The 18,008-nt window shown below is 35.7% G+C and overlaps 1 protein-coding gene across 5 annotated transcripts in view; it reads right to left on the reverse strand.

The window, feature by feature from the left end:
• Positions 1-18,008, reverse strand: part of PTPN13 (protein tyrosine phosphatase non-receptor type 13) — a 204,103-nt gene that overhangs the window by 91,819 nt on the left and 94,276 nt on the right. For 4 of the 5 annotated variants that reach the window (XM_070505407.1, XM_070505405.1, XM_044766276.2 and 1 more), the window contains exon 7: positions 9,109-9,675. The exons of the other annotated variant lie outside the window; for it this stretch is intronic. In XM_070505407.1, the coding sequence (XP_070361508.1) occupies positions 9,109-9,675 (567 nt within the window). The remainder of the gene's footprint in view (positions 1-9,108; positions 9,676-18,008) is intronic. 5 annotated transcript variants of the gene reach the window in all.

Raw genomic sequence — 18,008 nt, forward strand, 5'->3', positions numbered from 1 at the left:
AAATGCACATGTGGCCACTTTCACTGCAATGTTAAAACTGTAATAGCAAAATTTTAAGCTCTCACCATTACAATTGCAGAACTGAATTTATTTGCCTTTTGTAAAATAAAATTAAACTCAATATCTAATTTGTTAGTTTGCAGATTTATTTTCTCAGCTGGTAAACATTTAAATGAAGCCTACATTGTACAAATCAGTGTACTAGGGTCCATTTAGAGTCATGATTATTTCTCATTTCACCAGACAATTTCCTTCTCTTTGACTTGCTCTGAGTACTTAGTTTTCAGATGTGGAAAATGAAGTCTGAAGATAGACTTTTGTGTTAGAAATAATAATGAATGCAAAAGAACAAACAGGGGAGTAAAATCAGCCTGGACACATGTCACCAAAAAGAAGCACCAAATTGGGTGTGTGAATATATGCACATAGACACATAAAACACGCAGAAATATCTTCTCTCCAAAAAACATTTTGTGGAATAGTGATGAGAGGATGAGAAGAATACGGACTACAGAAGAATGACTTAAAGAATTAACATTTGGAAAGAAGTCCAGTTATAGAGATTCTGTAATCACATATACTCTGACAATTGAAGATATCTTTTAATTTCCAGCACTACTTTACCATAATTAAGAGTATACTATTTTTCATCAGAATACAAGGTACAAAGACCTGACAAATATTTTATTATCCTTTAACTGTAATCTAATCCTCTATACAAAATTCACCCCAACTCTAATACCACATTGACTCCACTTATAAAGTGACAATAAAAAGCAACTTTTCAACAGGCTAAAGTATTTTGTCATATGTTCCTGACATGTAAGTGTCATAATTTCCACCACCACTTAACACAGTTAACACTTCAAACATACAAAGTTGTGGCATGTGATCATGAACACTACACTTTTAATGTTTAGGAGATTATGAAGATTTGCATCATTTCTGAGCTTACATGAAGCTATTTCAGATGAAATGTTCAAATCTACAATCTTCACATTAAAATGAATCTAAGCCAGCACAAACTAGTCTAAAAACACCATTTACAAGTGACACATATTCAAGCTCAGACATGTAACAAGCAGAAAATGAGACTCGCCAATTGCAACATCAGGAATTAATAACCACTTTCACCTTGCCATTTCTTTACCTTTAATTCACGACTCGAATTACAGATACAAGTTTCAAAGAGAAATGCACTAAAATGACTGGTTTTGCAGCTCAGAACTATAAAAAAAAATTTTAAACCCTACATTTTTAAGGTGACGAGCCCTAACAAATGACATATTTCACTTTTCAAATAAAGCTGAGAAACCAAGTAGTAACATTATGTACTCATATATGAAGTGCTTTTCTCTACGCTTTCTTTTCGGGGGATTAATTTCTAGAGATGAGAGATTGTATCTTTTATGTGTTCACTAGAGTCCACTGGTATTCTATATTACACCATGGTGCCGGATATATGAATTGAATATATTCTGAAATCTCTCAAAAGCTAGACACGATCAATGAAATTTTTAACCAGGAGGAACAGAACTCATGTAAGTGTGAATATATATATAAATGAGGAAAGATATATAGAGAAATGCTAAATTACTTTATAGATATAAAATTGGTACAGAGTAAGAATGGCAAAAAGAACGAACAGTCTCTAAATTCCTGCAAGGGGGTCTTCTGTAGCCACAAACCTGGGCCATGACTCGCATCTGGGCTGGCTGTACCACTCCTTCAGCATCCTCCAGGACCCTCCATTGTTACGACTTCACTGCCGCCTCTAAAACTTTCAAACAGTACAGAGTTCTAAAGAAAACTGACTGCATTTGCTGTTGGTAAATCAGGCTACGGCTGACAAGTATGTGATTTTCTCTTAGAGTTGGACAAAACAGAGGAGAAGTAGGTGGGATTTCTCCTCACTATATGTATAATTCATCAGAGACTAGTGTTGTATCCAATATCCGAAATAGCACCACTAAATATATTAAAATTCTTTAATAGCCACACTGCAAACTCAGTTTGGATTAACAAGCACTTATTGAGTATCTATTATATGTGAGGTGTAGTGATAGATGCTAAAGATACAGCTATGAATTAGACCAGGCAAAATTTATGATTCTATAGGAGGAGAAGCAAGCTCCTCAAAACAATTTCAACAAAAAACATAGGCCATCACCCTAAACTGGGAAGATGAGAGGGCAAGTTTTGAGTCTGAAGGCAGGAAGCTATAAGAATAAAGGCGTGGAAATATGAAATGGCCTATCTGGTGGGAGGAAAGAGGAAGAAATAGAGGAATCGGGGCGGGGGGTAGAGAATATGTACATGGTGTTGAAGTGAGGCATGAAATGGGAAATGTTAAGGGATGAGACTGGGAATACAATCATGGAGAGCCTTTTTAACCATGATCTAAGGAGCTAGAATTTTATCCTGCTTAGATGATGGAAAGTTATTAAATGGCTGAAGGCAGAGAAGAAATGTATTCAGATTTGCACGGCAGGGAAATGGAGGATAAACTAGAGCCGAGAGATCAATTTAGAAAGCTATTTCTATAGCCCATGAGCAACAGAGAAATGAGAGAACGGGACAGAATGAAAAAATATTTTGGAGGTTAAAATTGCTGGGTCTTAAAAATTGCGATGACATCTATTGCTAAAAAGATGCATTTTAAATCCTTCTTAAAACATATCAAAATCCATGCTGTTCAGAAGATGTCTATGTCAAAACTAAACAAGGTCTATGTTAACTATGTGTGAGTTAGATTTAAATGAGGTCCCTAATTTCTGATAAAGTAGCCTATAATTTCTGTGGACTACAAAATCAGTATTATGTTATTATGAATATAGACGCTGGAAAATTTGTATTGGTTTCATGTTTAACTTTCCTTAGTGTTTAAAAATGCAATTTTGGGCCAGCCACGGTGGCCTAGTGGTTAAGTTCAGCACACTCTGCTTCAGCAGCCAGGGTTTGGTTCCCGGTTGCAGACCTACACCGCTCTGCTGGCAGCCATGATGTGCTGGCAGCCTACCTACTAAAAAACAGAGGAAGATTGGCACAGATGTTAGCTCAGGGTGAATCGTCCTCAGCAAAAAAAAAAAAAAAAAAAAAAAACCAATTTCACTTTTTCCACTTGGATATCTCAAAAGAAGTAAACATTCATTCTCAGCTGTATTTAAACTATAGAACAACTTATTGCACACCTCTTCTCAAATGCTTCTCAAACCAAACTTCAATTGAATATTGATATTTTATGTGGACTAACTTTACACGAGAATGGTCTGAAGCTGCACTAATCTAACATGGTGGCCAGTAGCCACATGTAGCTAGGGAAATTTAAATAAAATATTCAGTCCCTCAGTTACACCCGCCACAATGCAAGTGCTCCATAGTCACATGTGACTTGTAACTACTGAGTTGGACTCTGTAGATACAGAAAATTTCCTCCACTGAAGAAGTTCTACTGGACAATGCTGATCTAAAATACAAATCTCTTTAAAATTCAGCCCTGGAAATATAGTAGGCACTTGATTCTTTTTGGCGACTAAGATGTTGAAGCCATCTATAATAATGCACTCTTCAGAAATATAAAATATATTTGCATGGTAGTATAATAATTAAGTTATTAACTCCTGAAATACAAGTGATATTTGACCAATATCACATAAAATCCCTTCTTATATAAGTGAAAGAGAAAGTGAATATTAAAATTATTTATTTTAGTTCATAGACTAATCCAAATAACAAGTGAATTTTATATATATACACATATACATGTGTATTTTTTTTGCTATTCAAAGAGAAATAAGGTGAAAAATAAAAACTGAATAGTTCCATAGGTGGTAGTTAACACACAGACAAAGAGAACTGATTGGTGGTTACCAGGGGAAAGGGGGGAGTCGGGGGAGGGCACTAGGGGTGAAGTGGTGTACCTACAACACGACTAATAATGATGTACAACTGTAATTTCACAAGGTTGTTAACTATCATAATCTTAATAAAAAAAAAAACTGAATAGTTCATCTTTACCAGTTTTGGATTTTAGAAGAGAGACAAGTTTTGAAAATAATTCCTCTCTCCATAAAATGTTACTAGAAAGTATCCTACACGATGAACTATAACATTTATGAGTCCATCCCCTTGCTTTTCTGAAATCTAACTATAAAAATGTATGAACTTTCAAATTCAATCTTCTCATGGAAATGAAACACTAAGGTGCCTCAATAATGAGAACTGGCTCACATACTTGAGTGTTTACATATTCTAGTTGCACAACACAGAGTTTAAGCTGTATTCACAGGCCTGTCACAGAACAGCAAAACTAGGCTAGACAGAAGCCACAGCATTGAAAGAACGGAAACAATATTTAATTTTGATACAAAGGAGATTGACTTAAAACTTCTTAAATAAGTAATATTTAACCATAGTCACTTTTGTAGGATTTACTCATATCTGTTCTTCATACTTTCTCTCCTAGTATTATACAGAATGCAGAGGAGTTTTAACTGTTGGAAACAAAATGCTATTCATGGTCCCACCCAGGGCGTGGAGTGCTGTTCACACGATACTCACAGTACTGCTTCCAAGTCAATTTCTCATAATTAGGAATGTGCTGCCAACCCACAGAGCAATGGACAGTGAGTGTGTGATAATTGCATCACAAGAGAGATGGCGACAGATACTCCAATTAGAAAACAGACAATTTCTCAGATCTTGAGATGGAGCAGGGAGAGGTGGAAAAGAAAATACTGGGAACAAGGAAGAAAGAAAAAGAGAAGAATAAGACAGTCCTATGCTGAGGTGAAACAAAGTAAAATGAAAAGAATAAAACAAAAAGAGAGTGACATCAAATTTTAAAGCTAGTTTCTATGAGAGAAATCTGTTAGGTGTCTTCCCACCCCTTCCCAACTCCTTTATGTACATAGAGAACTATTTGAAAGGTTAAGCGTTAACTTAATAATCATAGTAATAATCTTATAATTTTAAAACTTCAACTACAATTTGTTTCTTGGGAATCTTTTTTGTTCCTAATTTTCTTATTTTGTTCCCAAAGAAATCAGAGCACTCAATGCCAACCACTGCTTTTTGATAGTTTTTACTCCGTTATCTCGTCAGCCACAGGATAACCATCTCACAGATGTAATGGTGGCAAAGCCCCATCAAAACACTATTTATCACAATAAAGCCCGCGGCACGATGGAGCTCCCTCCATCTAAACCTCCATCCAGTGTGGTTTACTGCAGAAAGAACCAAAAGTGCCTCATTTTGAGCCTTTCTTTCATTATACTATCTTGTTTTACTGTATTAAAAATTATATAATTTTATTAGGAAGAGACTCAGGCAGTTAGCTAGGCAGTTAGTTGAACATCCAACTTCCCAGGCAGTGATAAAGTTTTCTCAACAATATATCTGAAATGTATCTTGTCCTTGCTGGAAATGAGAATGGTAGAGTGGAAAAAGTCTTATTCTGGAGCTCAAGAGACCTAGATTCTAAATACAGCTCTATTATGAATTATCAATTACGTGTCTCCTTCGGCAAACTATTCTGGACCTCTGAAAATGAGATGTTTGGTTTAAATGGTATCCAGATTCCTCCCAGTACCAAACTCCACGATTTTAAGGGCTGTCTGGTTCTCCCCTGTGCTGGCTGACTGGTTGATGGCATCAGCTGGAGGAAATGCTGTGGAGGTAATTTAGGTAAAGGCTCCCTTCAAGGATGGGGCCTAGGCTAAGGAAAAAGTTATATATCTGAGGCTAAAGAAGACAACTGTCTTTCCTATTACTAGTTCAATGAGCCTCCTTGTATGCCCAAAAGGACAAACTGAAATGTAGCAATTTCTTTTCTTACAATTGTTATATTAATAAATCTTCACAAGCCCAGGAACGTGAGCTCTATGCCCTCTTCTAATTCTGAAATTACTGATAGCCAGTAGCAACTGCCAAATTTAAAGATTACAAAAATTGTGCAGAACATTATTAATATTTTAAAATCCTTTAAAAGAAGAATATTTAAAATGTGTACAAGAAAATGTGCACATTAGTGATATCTACTGTTCTGTTTGATTTATCACATAACAGGGATCTGCGCAGCCTACTTTCATGAGAATTAAATGAGATAAATGGGATGTATATTATTTTCTATTCTTTTTTCTTCTTTATTAGCTAAAATCTTCATATTAGCAATCTGCACTTCTGTTTGCACAGCTAACATAAATTATCTCATTTTTAGAAAAAGACAGTAGAGCATAAACCAGCAAATTACTCAACTATATAACTAGTAAGAATTATTGCTTTTGATTCCAAAATCAAACATTCCTTTCGAATAATGCTTTTAGTCTAAACAAATATACCTTATTACTACTTACAAGTTACTATATAATAAGGGAGTTTACTAAAGGTGGCGTAAGCATTTTCACAATAAACCAACATTATCAAGGGGTTTTGTTTAACTCGGTTATAAAACATACTCTGGGGAAAAATGGGCAGTTTCTTTGTGGGAGCAAATGCTTTTAAAAACTCTTCAAAAGCAAATAAAGATTTCAGGATGGAAACCATCCTGCATCAAACAATTCAAAGTATTTTATTTTTAAAAAGAAATCTTTCAGTTTCTTTTATCTCTTGTAATGAATTCAAAACTTCTAAATCTGGAGATTTTGTTTTATAACAAGTTACCGTTTTTAACAAGTAAGGGTCTACAAAGATTATACATCATCTTTGCAGATATAGATGCACATTTGGAAACAAGCTGGTCTATTTGCACACACACACACGCACACATTACCTGAGAAGATAAAAGGCTCATATACAAACTTAAACATAATTTGGCTTAATACCCATCTTATAGGTAATCAAAAAAATCACCTATTCAAACAAAGTATACTAAGCAGACTATTGTGGCAATATTTAACAGATTAAGTATATTTTCATTAATGTTTGATTTCTTCACCGTTTAATTCTCAAACCAAGGTTTAAGTGTAAAAAACACTTTCCTCAAGCTTCACTAATCCACAGCACTATTAATTTACCAAATATTAAGTCAAGTAATCTTTTGAAAAACACAGATGAGAACATTAGAAATTACTTTATTTTTAATACTCGCATGTTAATAAAAGACATTACTCAACCTTTTAAATGTTGGAAATAGTCATCTAGATTGGTATGTATCTTCACTATTTATATTCTGAAACCATCATGGTTTTATCTATTTGAATTATTGAGGATTTTTCCCCCCACAATGGGCAAGATTTCTTTACATAAATGTCTCTGTGAGGGCATGCTCATAAAAAGGTCAGGCTAAATTATTATTCATATGCTAGCTGTTGTGCAACACTAAATGGTCATAAAATACAACTTCTGAAAGGGGAGACTTTATTTTAAAGTTACAGGAAGTGCGTACTCTTTGCTGTCACAACTCTAAAGGTTTAATGATCAGAGTTAAACAGTGAAATCATGCATAAAACAAATTTCCAGACTTTTATTTTCTGTCTTTGAAAGTTTTCAGATCAACATTATACATGACCATCTCATAAAGTTGGCTAATGTTTTTTAAAAATGCATGTATACACAACCTCATAAATCAACTGAGTGTTTAATAATTTCCTCCATAATTTTAAATTCTTTACTAATTTGCAATTCCTGAATTGAAAAAAAAATTTGCAACGCTTCTTTTATTAAGTAAAGCACAATGTGGAGAGTATGCTCAGTTCTAGAACTATGCCTGAAACTTAAGTAACAGAATGACCTTTCAGCAGAGTATTTTAAAGGCAATCTATGAATCAAAAATATTCTACTGAACAATGACTTTAAAAATGAATATGACCCTGGATTACGTCACTACTCTCATCACAGGGGACAGTGCCTTCCAGTCACTTTAGTCAGTTGTGTCCCATGGTTCGTCTAGGAGGCAAGGGAGGTTATAAAACCATAATCCTCAAAAATGGAGAGGATTACATGGAAAACTCTCTCTCATTTTGTTTTCCACCTCTCTATGTTAAAAGTAGCCTCCATCGAGGCCGGCCCCATGGCCGAGTGGTTGTGTTCGCACGCTCCGCTTCAGCGGCCCAGGGTTTCGCTGGTTCGGACTCATCAGGCCACGCTGAGGTGGCGTCCCACATGCCACAACTAGAAGGACCCACAACTAAAAATATACAACTAGGTACCGGGGGGCTTGGGGGAGAAAAAAGGAAAAATAAAATCTTAAAAAAAAAAAAGTAGCCTCTATCTACATATCTGGAACATAATTTTATTCTCTTCAATATATTGAGTTTTGTGTGTGAATCAGGTATTTTTGAAACAGAGCTTTGCCCTGCAAATAATAAGAATTTATCATTTATAAAGCTATTCTCATGCCTCACATATTTTATGCCTCTCAATAAGTAATTTGATTTATTAACCACTTTACATTCATTACCCAATTAACCTATCTTTGTTAAGCACATTTTACAGGTGGGGTAACTCAGACTTGGAGTGATTCAGCCTAATGGCTGAAGCGAGGATCACAAAGCTACTGAGTGGAGTACATAATTCAAACCTAGACTGTCTGACTCTATAAACCTAAAGACTATGATTTTTTAAATATTGACTTAAAACTTCATTTCAGACCAAAGAAATTATAATCTCCAGGAATCCTGTCCCAAAATTTGTTTTTTGAAGCCGCTCGTTCGGGAATGGCTGCACCATCACCACGCCACTCTGCCTCCCTAGGATTGCGGATTTTGATTAACTGCGTCTCATTTCTGTGAACCAGTCCTTGACGGAAGCCTCCCGCAAGATAGTGCATGACAGATGGTGCTGTGGAGGATTAAAAAGAAGTAGAAAACATGGCTCTTGCCCCTGAGAAGCCTACAGTTTAAAAGTATCCTGCCCCAAATATTGAGCAGCTGTAAAGTGACGGGACCGGGCATGCAGAGCAGGGATGGCTTTGTGGAAGCAGTGAACTTTGATCACGGTTTTGGTGGAAGGGAGAACGGAAATTGACAGAGAAGAAGAGATTAACCAGGTGCAAAGGTTTGCCACGGGAAATAAGACTTGTGGAATGGTTTAATAACCCTTCTTTATTTCAAAACACAATTTTAAATATTTCAATTCAATTCTCTCTCAAACACACACAAAATTACTAACCTTCTACATTCATGGCTTCTCTCAGAACCTGAAGTTTCTTCTGTCTCTCTCGGATTCGGTCCAAAGCGCTTGATATTGCTGAGGAGATGGGCAGTTCTCGTGTGTGAAACATTGGATCCATTTTCTGAGGGCCGAAGATATCCAAGGCTATGCTTCCATCTGAGTATCTTGCCTCCTTTTTTCTGGGAGTAGTGGAAGCCCGCACTGTTACTGTCTCAGGGAGACAGTGTTCATACCTGCCAGTCTCCCCAGAAGAGAAGTCTCTGTCAGCTGTGCAAAGCAAGTCCATGGATGAAGCCCAAATCTTCTTCTTGGGAAGCACGTCAATGCCAGGAGTAGCTTTTTTTCCCGGGCCGCTAGTTTTGAACTGGTAAGGGGAGCAGGTATTCTCACAATCTTCGTGTCTAGAATTATTATCTGATGAAATGTCCTTGAAATAATCTTCCTCATCTTGTGTGTCTCTGATGGACAGAAATCCCATAGATTTACTAAGCCCTTTGTTAAGAAAGGTCTGATGAGAGAATGGAGACTTGTGCATGTCTAGTACATCAGAAGTAGAGCTTCTTCCTGGAATGATAAGAATCTATCATGTATGCACAGAATTTTTAGAAAGTAACTAGAATGTAACCTTACTACCGACAACAAAAGTGGTAGCAATTTTCTAAATTCTCTTAGAGGAGGATCAGAGATGAAATAGATGGTGGTGGTTATGATAGTGGAAGTGGAAATAGACGCTACGTTTGTATGACTTTTCATAGTCCATTGTTTCTCATCTAATGAGATTAATAATATGTGGAGCTTACTTTTTTGAGTAGTTTAATTTTATGTTCATCAAAGGTGAATTATTTGGTTCTAAAAAGGTAGGTAATAGTTTCTGATCCCATCCAGTTTGGTAGAATATTAATTATCCATGAAATGATTTGGGCTAATCATAGAGTGTACAATGTATTCCTTTAACTTCTAAAGGTATAATTCGAATATGTATTACTTCAATATAAAGCCCTGGTATTTTCTGGTCATTTAAAAAAATATGTTTAAGGAAGAAACAAAAAAATTCTCACCAAATTCTGGGTAAAAAAGATTGTAGCACTTTGAATTATTAAATATCAAGTTTTGTTACTATTAGATATGTTTTTAGAAACTTTGTGTACGAAATCCAGATAATTTGATTGTGCTTAAATTATTTAAGAAATTTAATTTTTCCATGGCAGACATCATGTACTAAAATAGATTTTCCTCTCGAACATAATGTATCAATATTCGGCCACTGGAATAAAGTACCAATTCTTATTTATTCTTTAGTCCTTGATGTAGCTAAAACCACTAAGTCATTCTAATTTTTTTAAGGCAGCAGTCTATAAATGAATTGAGCCAGCAAAAATGCCCAACAAGAAATTAATATTTTGAGTACGTAGATTCAATTAAAAAAATCACAGATATATATATATATATATATGGCTCCACTATTCAAAAAAGAGATGTAGAAAAATACTTGATAGTTTGTAACCTAATAGCCCATAAACACTGAAGATTTCCTGTGTGACTTTCTGTGACCCCTCTTTGATAACCTATTTGCTATGTATACATATCAAATAATGACTAAAACCCTCCAAGTAATAATAAATTGCTTATTAACTCATTTAAAGAAGTCAATTGCCTCTTTTGAGTAACAACTATAAGCTTTAATTCTCTGACTACAAATTTTACCTCAAAAATCTTAGAAAAGTAAATTCATTTCAGAATGGCAACCAATAATTGCTTACTTGAGAATTAGATTCAAGCATTTTGCTTTTCTTTCAACTCATCTTCCCCTGAATATAGATCCACTTAAGTGCAAATAAGGATAACATCAACTTAGGGCATGTCATATGAAGAACACTGACCATACCTTTTCCGGACATATGGACTGTCACACATTCTAGCTCTAATCTAAGATAATTTAAAATTGATAAACATTATGTCATTGTTACAGGGGTAAATTACATCCTTAAACCACATATTGAAACTCATTAAAGTTTTATTAAAAAATAGAGAACAGAGATATTCTTGAAAATTGATAGAATACATTAGATAAAATATAAGAATGGAAAGGATTTAACAATCATACGACCACAGATGAACTCAACAATCTGCCTTCTTTTACTACTTTGACTACAAACAAGTAGTCAAAACTTGAAGAAAATCAAACAAGTAGGTATTCTGGCAACACCATAAATTCTTGGTCAACCACTTTGGGCACTCAACATCATGTGTTAACAGTAAGTTGACTCAGTTTCCACAATGCTTCACTTTTCCTTGTTCTTCAAATTTCCCACCTTAACTCCTTCCTCTCTTTTGTCTGATGATCTTATCCACATTCTACCAAGAAACCTGTCCAAAGAGAGCTTTCTCATTTTTCCATGACTAATTCTACACATTTACCCATGTCTGCAATCATGCTGTTCTCAAAAGATGAAATTTCCTACCAGTTGAAGGCCAATTCCCAATGTGTTCAATTCCTGGCTCCTTTTACTTTATCAGAGTTTACTTCTTTGGTTAACGTCTCCCCTCTCTGCTTTCATCTTCATTATCCTCCCTTTCTATTGAGTCATTTCCATCAGTATATAATATCCTCTTAATATGTCCATAATAAAAACCAACTAAACTTCTCCCCTATTAACACATTTCCCTCTAGCTATTGCTTTTTCCAATTTCTCCTTTCCCATTCACCATTCTACCCACATTAGTCACCTTCCAATTCCTCCACACCTTGGCAACTCTCATCATGTATCACTAATGACCTCCATATTGCCAAATTCAATGCACACTTTTGTATCCATATCTTACTTATTTCTCAGCAACAACTGATAATGATGTGGTTAAAGCCTTCAACCTGATGCCACTCCTAGTGACCCTGTGTACAGTAGAGCAGAAACCTCTCTGGTCTTTGCGCCATCCTCTCATCTTCCAGCACTGTATCAGACAATGCTCTGCTGCTGTTCATATGGTTTTCATGGCCAATTTTTTCAGAAATGGGGGCTAATCTGTCTTAGCCTGGAAGCTCTGCTGAAACCTGTCCACCATGGGTGACCCTGCTGGTATTTGAAATACCAGTGGTGGCAGTGAGAGCACTGAATCTTAACCACTAGACCACCAGGGCTGGCTGATAGTGATGACAACCCCTTCAAGAACCACTTTCCTCTCTTTACAAGCCTGGTTTCCTCTCAGACTATTCTTTTTCCTCCTCCTCCACTGAGTATCTAAATGCTGGATTTCCTCAAGTGTCAATTTTAGAAGCGTAGCTTTTCACTCTTTCCTCATACAATTTCATCCCTTACCAAGGCTTTAAATATTATGTACACACTGACAACTCCTCAATTTATATTCCTGGCACTGATCTCTTCTGGGAGCTCCAATTTTATACGGTTGGGACTTCTACCAGTCCAAAAGCACAGCACACTGAGCGTGCTTAATAGTAATTGCTTACTTTCCACCCCAGTCTTTCAATTTTAGTGAGTGGCACCATTATCCAACTGATTGCTGAAAAGAGAAATATGGGCACCATCCTGAAATCCTTCATCTTCCTTATTCCCCAAATCAAATTTATCAGAAAGTGCTGGCTATTTAAATTCTCAAAGAAACCTTACCCCAGGTGATTATTTCCAATTCCAGTGGCATGGCCCTGTTCCTAATTAAGATGATCACATGGCTAGATAACTGCCATGGCTTCTAGATAGGCCTACTGCTGCTTCTTCCTTCCTCATACAACTATCCACTCAGCAGCAAGAATGACCTTCTCAAAATATAAATTCCACGATGCTACTACTGTGTTAATAAGTCTCAAAGGCATACTATTGTACTCTAAATAAAACCTACACCTTCTCAGGTCTGCCCCTTGAATTCTGTTTAGTCTCATCTCCACTTCCCTTATTCCATCTAGGCCCCAAGTTTTTCTCTGTTAAGCTCTCTTATACATTAGGGCCTTTATATATACACTGTTTCCTCTGCCCTGAATGGTCCACTCCAGATCTTTGTCACGGTTAGCTGATTCTTATCCTATAGTTTTATTTTAAATGTAACTTCTTCAGTGAAGCCTACCCTGACCACTATTGAAATAGATCATTTTCCAAATGTATCACGAGTCTATTCTATTTGTAACAGGTAAAGTTATCATTCCTTTTTGGGTCATTAGTATTTACTAACAGTATATGAATGGGCCATGGTAGCCTAAGAGAGCCACGACTTCTCACTAGCCGTATGAGACTTTGGGCCAGCCCAGTGGTGCAGCAGTTAAGTGCGCACGTTCTGCTTCGGTGGCCCGGGGTTCACTGGTTCGGATCCCAGGTGCCGACATCGCACCACCTGTCAAGCCATGCTGTGGTAGACGTTCCACATATAGAGTAGAGGAAGATGGGCATGGATGTTAGCTCAGGGCCAGTCTTCCTCAGCAAAAAGAGGAGGATTGGCAGCAGAGGTTAGCTCAGGGCTAATCTTCCTCCAAAAAAAAAAAAGACACACACACATATGAGGCTTAAAACTAATTGCTAATTAGGTGGCTGTTGGATAACTACTGCTTTATAAATGCTAGGTTTTTATTGTCTTCATGCAAATTAGTAGATATAAAAATATTTCAGTTGATATTTATTACATCTCCAGACAGCTGTCATTTAAAATTCTGTACGGTACTACAAAATTATAATGAAAATAATTCATGTAAAAGTTTGCACTAACTTCCTACTCTGTTTCTACAAAATACATTAACTATGGCTCAATTTGCTCTACATGTTTGAAAATCACATTATGATAGTTAACTTAAAATCTCATGACTGTTACTTATAAATGATTCTGAACCATATTTAAGGTCTCTTCTGGTAGCCAACAGGACAAAGAAAGGAATGGTGAAACAGGAAGAGGAGAGAGAAGGAAGAAGGGGAAGGGGAGTGGTTCCCCTCAGGAAAACGGGCGTAAGTTGTGGGGGTGTGAAACAAGGTTCAACGTGACACGGATGCACGTGTTAGAGACGGTCTAAAGTAAAACTGTAAGAAGCTATGAGCCACAAGAGTGCTGAAGCCAGAAACTGAGTGTGCATGACCTTTTGAAGAAGAGAAGGAAGCAGTAGGAAATGTTTTAAGCTAAGTGGTTTCTCCAGTGACCTATTAGCCTAGGGCTGCTTTTGTTTACTTTTTGGAGGAAAAGGGAGACACATCTTTTAGGTAGGACACAGAGAAGTAGATTTCAGCTGGTACAGACACACGATTCTTAAATCACATATTCCCAACTGGTAGCAGTCTCAATGCATTTTGTCATGTCCATGATACTCACTACCCTCAACTACACAACTAGGTAAGTAGCTGCCTGATTAATACTTCACAGGTGGAGAAAACATACATAATATCACATATAGCAACACAGTATCTGGTTACTTTATGTTGCTAAAGCACTAGGGAAAAAATTCCACTAATCTGGAAACTCAAAATGAGAGTTCAAACATAGAAAATCTGGCCACAGAAGTGAGGAGAAACATGGAATTCTAGCCTCATTTATTAGATGCTTAAGTCCGCTAGACCAGTGAAAACCAAGTACTGTTGTTACCACCAATGCCACTTACTTGATAACTGTGCTTGAGACTAGATAAAATGTACTTTCTTCACTGCTTTCCAGATCTTTCTAAACATGTGCTTGAGCTATTATAATTATTTTAGCTAACAGGCAATAAACAGCGCTGAAATTATTAATTAAGTACACCTAATAGCTGGGCTTCCTACCCATTTTGATCACAGGAAATTAAATTCATGTTATTTCTGAAAGTAATCCCAATGGAGCTACTCTTACAAGATTTCAGGTGGAACCTACCTTGATATCTCCCCATCCTGGCAGAGCTGGTAGCTCCTTCCACTATCCTCACAGAGCATGCTGGACCTCTACTAGGACATTTCTTTCACTGCATTAAAATTATCCATTATATTATATATCTGTCATTACTCCCACTCATTTTCCTACCCCCAACCCCAACTGTAACAATAACATAATATAAGGAATCATGTCTTGTTTTTGTATTTCCAGTTCCTGATAAAAGAGATTCCAAAAGAATGCTTGTAGAATGGATTGATTACATAACTTTTTGAAACCTTCTTAAGCCAATTTAGGTAGTATAATCTACCAGAAAGATGACTGTCAAAAGACCTGGGTTTTAATTCTAGTTTTACCATCCAATCCATGAGCTTGGGCAAGCCAGTGAATTTCCATGTTTCTCACTTCCTTCACCTACAAAAATGTGGATATAATTTATTATACCTTCTTCTGAGAGATGACAGGATAAATGAACTACCCCATGAGCTATTATGAGCTTTTCTGAACAAGGGCAACATAAAATCCCCATTTTTGTCTCCCTTTTATTTCTGCTTAATTTTCCTCAGCATATAATTACCTACTGAGGGGGAATTTAAAAGCTCTTCTGAGAGGAAATCATGAAACCAGAAATCAAAAGATCTTCTACAAAAGTTTTAGATTCTATAATAAAAAAATCAACTTATTCAGAATAGGATAAGTGGTGACTATAAGCGGATTTTCCACCTCTTGAGGAGGCTCTGAGTTCAAAGACAGTTTATAGACAATGTTAGATTACATACAATTTTAAGCATCCAAATTTAAAACAAAACCATAAACATTTTCCTTTTGGAGAGTGCATTTTTTGCTAAAAACTAAATAGGGAACACTAAATAAACTTTGAAGAGCTATTTTGAAGAGTAAAAGATTTTAAGAACATAAAAAGTCTTCATAATAGAACACATTCCATTTGCTTTAGTTAACTTGAAAAAAATCTTCCTTGTAAAGTACACTGTGTTTTAACTATTTTTGTTATATATGATTAACATCATCCTTAATTGGATACCATCATTCACCTTTCCCCTCACACACAGACTTAAAACATTCACAGCATCTCTTAGAAGCTAACTTCAAAATGACATTTCATTATTAAAACAGGTTCCCGATTCCTCATCTGTGCTCACAAACATGCTCAAATACATAAAGAAGGGAACATGATATTATCGGTACGTCCAAGTTCTGAAGCACCAGCACAGTGATCTGATCGTGGTGCAGGTTTCCACCTTAAGCTTGGCAGGAGATGTCTGATTTCTTTCTGCTTAGTGAAGCCATTTTATCAGCACTGGCAGTATTAAATAACAAAGTGGGGGCAGACAGCCCACTAGTTTAGGTTTGGCTTCTGTAACAGACCTCAGAGGTGAGATAGAAGGAGGGACCTTTTAAGGTCATTTATTCATAGACAAAAAATTGTGTTACGTTTTAGTTGAACAATCAAATCACTTCGATATAAGGCATTATACCTAAAATTGCTTACTTCCTTTAATCGAGTTCTGTTATCTCACTGCCCATCACGACATCTTCTTTATTGGAAACTGTGCTCAGGAGCCTAACAAACTACAGCGATCACTACAAAAAAGGTGTTAGGCTGGTTTGCAAGAAAGAGAACATTCTCCTACTAATGTAGAACGACAAGGTTGGTTTGCTGCAAGTGACCATCGATAGTTAAGAACTGGCACTGCACGAAAGCAACAGCAGTGTCTTTCTTCTTTACAAGGTGATTTCTTTCAATCTTAAAGTTTTTATATTATATTAGTATATGCCATTGACTATTAGGTAGTAATTGCTTCTGTCTGGTAATAGCTATAGTTAGTATATTATGCTGATTCTGTCCTTGAAATGTGGTTTTATAAACCTGTAAAAGTGAATTAAAAGAGCCCCTGAGCAGTACTGTTGCTCAGATAGGCTGAGGAATCGTTCCTTACACTTGATTCAAAAAAGGCTATTGTTTCTTTAAGTATAAGGACCTCTAACTCTACCCAAAATAGAAATATAACAAAATTTGGTTTATTCTGAGTGACAAACTGTAATTCCTTACAAATTCTCTTAGTTTAGATCTACCCAAAATAGAAATATAACAAAATTTGGTTTATTCTGAGTGACAAACTGTAATTCCTTACAAATTCTCTTAGTTTAGATACAGAGATTTTACTCTCCAATAAAGAGAATATGACTACTAGAGAATAAAATCAATGGACAGTCTATTTAAAGATTTCTCTGTTAATTTTTAAAGTCACTACAGTCAAGCCTAGATTATCTACATTTTGACAGTCTATTAGCCATAAGAATTCTAACGACCTGTTAGACAATAATACTAAATCTTTCTTAACATAAAAACAAAGTCACAAAAGGCATTAATAATTTGGTTTAAAACTTTTATTTGTTGTTATAAGAAGAAAATAGTCTAAATAAGATGAGCCAACTACAGTTGGTGAACTATACTTTTTCTCTTTACTTTGCATACAACTTAATGTTTAAAATAGATTATCTAGAAAGAATGAATCAGAGTCTCATTTCTTTATGAAACCATAAAAACTGTATTATACCTAATATTTTTATAAAACTTTTTGTCATACCCATTCAATCAACAAATATTCATTTAACACCTACAAAAACTAATACACTTAATATAATAGGTTTTCCCTATCCTGAGCATCTACCTGTCCAGAATGCTTAACTTTTGTATATGGCTTTTATTTAAAAGTACATGTATATATGTAAATGACTAATAACTTGTTATTTAAGGTACATTATAGAGTAAGTATAGATTTAGTTAAATCTCTAATTACTACCTCTAAAATATTACGTAATAATTAATGTCTGTAACAGTAAGACTCAATCATTGAAAGTAATTTAAACTATGTTAACACTTGATAGTCTTTAAAATTCGATAAACTAAATATGGCAGGTGATCTTTTTTCTTTCTATACTTTCCGTACTTATATATATTGTTAATTTGTTAATTCATGATGGATAGGAATAGAATAGAGGTCATCATATACACAAGAACATTTTTTCGTCTTAGAAGAAAAACACAA

This window comes from Equus asinus, chromosome 3, assembly GCF_041296235.1.
Source record: "Equus asinus isolate D_3611 breed Donkey chromosome 3, EquAss-T2T_v2, whole genome shotgun sequence".
Lineage (NCBI taxonomy): Eukaryota > Metazoa > Chordata > Mammalia > Perissodactyla > Equidae > Equus > Equus asinus.